Raw genomic sequence first — 4,281 nt, forward strand, 5'->3', positions numbered from 1 at the left:
ACCGTCGAAGCAGGCACCAGCCAGTGGCAGCTTCTGCAACCGCCGCCATTTCGCCTCCCACACAAACCTAGAAACCAAGCCCTTTTCTTCTTTTTTAAGGTATCTATAAAAACCAATTATTTTTCAATATAATCGACACATAAAATAATACATCACGTGTTATTATACAAATGAGAAAATATATATTAAAAAATTAATAACTTAAAAAATAAAATTTTACACCACTTACTTAAAAACATATTGCGTACCACTTATGTTCCTGTCGGAATTAAAAATTTCTCCAAGCATCCAACCAAAACGTGTCCCTCCATAAAGACAACACATAACGAAAAACAAAATCCAATTAATTAATTAATTAATAATGTATTTTTGAGAGAGATAAGAGAGAGTCGCGGTCACATCAAAACTCCACCAGCTGTGGCTGACTGCAGAGACGATTGCAGCTGCAGCAGGTGGTGGTAGCAGTCGGCTGCAGTTGGCCTCTTCTCCGGGTTCTGATCTAAACACCGGTTTTGGAGCTCCCTCAGCATCTTCGGAACACCTGTCAACCCGCAACTCCTCACCAGATTCCCTACTCCCCATACGTCCACCTTCACACCATGCAACCCTCTCTCCATTTCCGGCGCATGCCTCCCACGCGCCGCCGCATCTCCCGCCATCACCGACTTGTGCGGGTATATCTGCGGAGCCCCGACCGCCTCTTCGAAGCCGCAGACAAACCACTCGTTGTCCCTCTCATTCCTAATCACTTTCTCCCAACATATATCCCTATGCATAAACGACAAGTCGTGCAAAGCCACAAGCGCTTTAGTCACGTACATGAGAGCCTCAACGAGCTGGTTGCAATTTGTAGGCTTGAACTTGCACCCTCTGGGCTTAAACACCAAAGCCAAATCTTTCTCCAAGGATCTGTGGATGTACTCTGCATGGGGTATTCGTTGGCCGAGAAAATCGTAGATTTCTTTGACCGCGGTCGCCTTCCGAATGTTACTATAAAATCTAGTCACTGTGGTTGGCGTCATTTCGATTGCATTTCCATTCCCCATGTTGAACCTCTCAAAATCGCTATAAGGTAGCATGTTGTCAGAGCCACCATTGCAATTAGTACTGGGGTTGAAGCATCGATCGGCTAGCAATGGCAACAGGCTTGCAATTCTGTGACATGGGACTAGGGCTTTGAGTCTCTCCGAGGGCGATGACAGGTCAACCGTGCCCAAATCAGTGCGAATTATTCGATCTTGAACACGACTCAATGCACAAAATGTTACAACATGACCGATTGCGTAGTACCCTAATATATAAGGAAGATCCACGTAAGTCCACAGAAGTTTCTCAACTATTGAGCTTGACGGATTAATGTCGCGGACATCTTTTAAATTATGGGCTTCTTCCCCTCTCCATAGACAAAAATTTCGAACAAAGCCTGTCAGGTTTGGCCATTGATCCTGTAATGGTTCAGTCGGTGATGAGGAGTTAGGCTTGCGGATGAAGACCATTTCAAGTGAACAAAATTTGGAGACGATTCGGTTGATGCAGTCGTCCCAAATGGGAATGAAGGAGTCTCTACTTGTGGCAGTAGCAGCAGCTAGACTTGGATTGGTTCGGACTATAGGGATTAGAATATCGTATGTGATGGCTCTACAGTCTAGCAATTCTGTTGAGGTGGTGAAGAAGATCTCTTTCCCTTGTGGTAAGTCGCGGTACACGTCTTTTCGGAGTGGGAAACGGAGTTCCTCCGGCGGTGGCTCTTGTACGTACCATTGAAGCTCAAGTAAGGTAGGAAGTGATGGCGGTGGGACTCGAAGACACCCCACGTAGTACTCCGTTGGGTCTTGAAATTCCCATGGAGGCATTGCTGCAAAAAATACACATGCAAATATTGTATAGAACATAATACAACCTTTAACCAAATCAATGTGTAACATAAAAATTGGACAAAAGAAAGTTAACACAACATTACCAAATAAATTCAAATTGGTTTTAGGGCTTACATCTTGATGAAGATTCTGGTAAGGAAAGCTGGACTTTTTCATTGAACCCTAATTAACATTGATTAAACACGTAGTGTTAGATGTGGAATTATAAATAAACCAAGATTTTGCGGCATGGGACTATATATCTAATTTAGAGAAGCTGGTTTTCACCGGAAGTAGTGGAGGAAGGCTTTCTTCTGCCAAAGACTTTGACTTGTTGACCCGATACGAATCGGTCAACGGAGAAGCCTCCAAAATGGCCATCTTCAAAAGCTTCCATGCTGCAGGCAACCATGGAATCATCAAAGAAAGTGAGCTCGTCGGCGTTCAAGAAGCTCAAGCCTTGCAGCCTCACTCTCCCTCTGTGGTGCTCCCCTTCTTCCGCCCACAGACTCACCGATTCTTCCCAAGTCATTCGAATCTTTCCGATTCGACGAAGCTCCTTGGAAGAAGATGAAGAGAGGCCAGTTGTAAAGTCTATGGAAGACTGATCATGGTGATGAAACCCTAGAAAAGTCCCTCTTCCTCCGTGGTAAAACGGTTCCCCTTCACCGCTCATGATCAGTAGTTGCTTTCCCCTACCTGCATATAATAACATATATATAGATATCAAACCAAACTAAAAGTTCAATAAATAAATGGCACAGCTTAATTAACTTGTTATATGAACTAGCCAGTAACCTCCGTTGTTAAAAGATATTAATCATAAAATTTTGTTTATTTTAGGTATACAGCTTGTGTTGTGGGCATTATATATATAACCAGTTAGCGGTTCAGCATTCCTCTATGTACCTGAGAGAGGGAAGTCGTCTTCTTTGAACGAAGGCGGTTGGGGAAGACTTCTAGTCGTAACAAGAGCCGATCGGCTGTCGTCCCCAACCGACCCTAATCTGCTCTGAGGAGTTCTCGTCCTTGACCCCATGAACTGCGAAAGCTCCTCGAAAACTTCCTCATCGAAAGAAGCAGGCAACCTATGTAGCTTTCTCTCGTACGGCGAAAGCCTGAAGTAACTCTTCCCCACTTGTTCTCTCTCAGAACCTCTCTCCCACTCATAAACCTTTCTAAACTCTCCCAGCATGTTATCCCACTTGGTTCCCGCCGTTTTCGCGTCTCTGTTGATGCCATGCTTCTGAAGGAAGTCGGCGACTTCCATGTCCTTGTCGCCTCTAGTTTTGCCTCTGGTGTGAGGAGTGGTGGTGGCGCCGCCCGACTCTGTTTGTAACTGCTCTGTTCTGGAAGATGAGCCCGACCCATGATCCGAATACCCACCAGCTGCCCCACCTTGATACTGAATCCTCCACGCCCTCGCCAGCCATAGCATCTCGTTTGGTTTCCAAACCGGGCTTACGTACTTTCCTTTTCTGAACTGGTGGTGGTGGTGGACCGGGTTTTGAGGGTCTCCTGCTACTGTCTTGTTTGGGTCCTGCCCTGACGTTGCTGACACAGACGGCAGATGAGAGTGCGGCGGCGACGATGAGGCGGTGTCGGAGGAGGAAGCTTCTCCGATGGTGGAGACATGGGGTTGGGATAATTGAGTATTTTTTTTATTTGGAGATGGGGTTGATTCTGAGGGCAGAATTGGTACTTGGGGTTGTTTCTGTTGGGAAGACGGTGAAGGAAGAAGTTTCCATTGTCCGGTTGTACTCGTAAATCTTGGCCTCTTTGGATTCACAGCTGCCTCAAACTGATGCTGATCAAAGGGTGATGAAGACGAGGTTGTTGGAGTACCGGTGGGGACAAACAAGGGAGGAGGAATATTGAAGGGGACACCAGCTGCAGCTGCTGCTCCACTGATATTAACAGCCGTTGGCGGCGGTTGTTGGTCATTGGGAGAAGGTGAAATCTGTTGCTTCTGTTGTTGCTGCTGCTGCTGCTGGGGTTGTTGTGGGTTCTTCTTGGTTGTTTCTGCTTTTTTGTCACCCATTTCAAATGGGCTAAAAAAGAACGGACTTTAGGCAAAGAGAAACCTTGGAGAAGAACTAAAACAAGTTCGGAAGAGTAGAACTGGTTTGGTTTTGTCGTTCCAATATAAAGCTAATTAAAGTTGAAATCTGATTACAAGAATTGGGAGTGTAAAGATAAGTGGCTCAAATTCTACTGATATATGTTTTGAAAAAAATTTCAACTCACATCGAGGAGTTAAAATCATTCTCGACTCTTGAGTTAAAATGTAAAATTTTTAATCTAGAAAATTAAAGTTTTATTATAAAAACAGTTTTTTCTGCTCTAATAATTCTTAATTAAAATTTTAATCCGAAATTATTAAAATATAAATCTAGGCTTTTTGCCAAAAAAATATAAATCTAGG

At 44.3% G+C, this 4,281-nt stretch overlaps 1 protein-coding gene across 1 annotated transcript; it reads right to left on the bottom strand.

Annotated features, from left to right (window-relative positions):
* Positions 1-227: 227 nt before the first annotated feature.
* LOC125480134 lies at positions 228-4,023 on the bottom strand. The gene is made up of 4 exons (XM_048590479.1): positions 2,766-4,023; positions 2,145-2,555; positions 1,992-2,039; positions 228-1,855 (listed from the first exon to the last, which is right to left on the bottom strand). The coding sequence occupies exons 1-4, from the start codon at positions 3,895-3,897 to the stop codon at positions 396-398; spliced, it is 3,051 nt and encodes a 1,016-aa protein (XP_048446436.1). The 5' UTR covers positions 3,898-4,023; the 3' UTR covers positions 228-395.
* Positions 4,024-4,281: the final 258 nt, after the last annotated feature.

This window comes from the organism of the source record quoted next, unplaced genomic scaffold (assembly GCF_019419815.1).
Source record: "Pyrus x bretschneideri cultivar Hongxiangsu unplaced genomic scaffold, Pyrus_bretschneideri_v1 Contig32, whole genome shotgun sequence".
In the NCBI taxonomy this organism is placed as follows: Eukaryota; Viridiplantae; Streptophyta; class Magnoliopsida; order Rosales; family Rosaceae; genus Pyrus; species Pyrus x bretschneideri.

Excerpts from the sequence above, each read along its gene's own strand:
- LOC125480134 (XM_048590479.1), bottom strand. The coding sequence starts at position 3,897 with ATGGGTGACAAAAAAGCAGAAACAACCAAGAAGAACCCACAACAACCC. Across the intron at positions 2,556-2,765 it reads AGACGACTTCCCTCTCTCAG|GTAGGGGAAAGCAACTACTG; the intron begins GTACATAGAGGA and ends TATTATATGCAG. Across the intron at positions 2,040-2,144 it reads GCCTTCCTCCACTACTTCCG|GGTTCAATGAAAAAGTCCAG; the intron begins GTGAAAACCAGC and ends AATGTTAATTAG.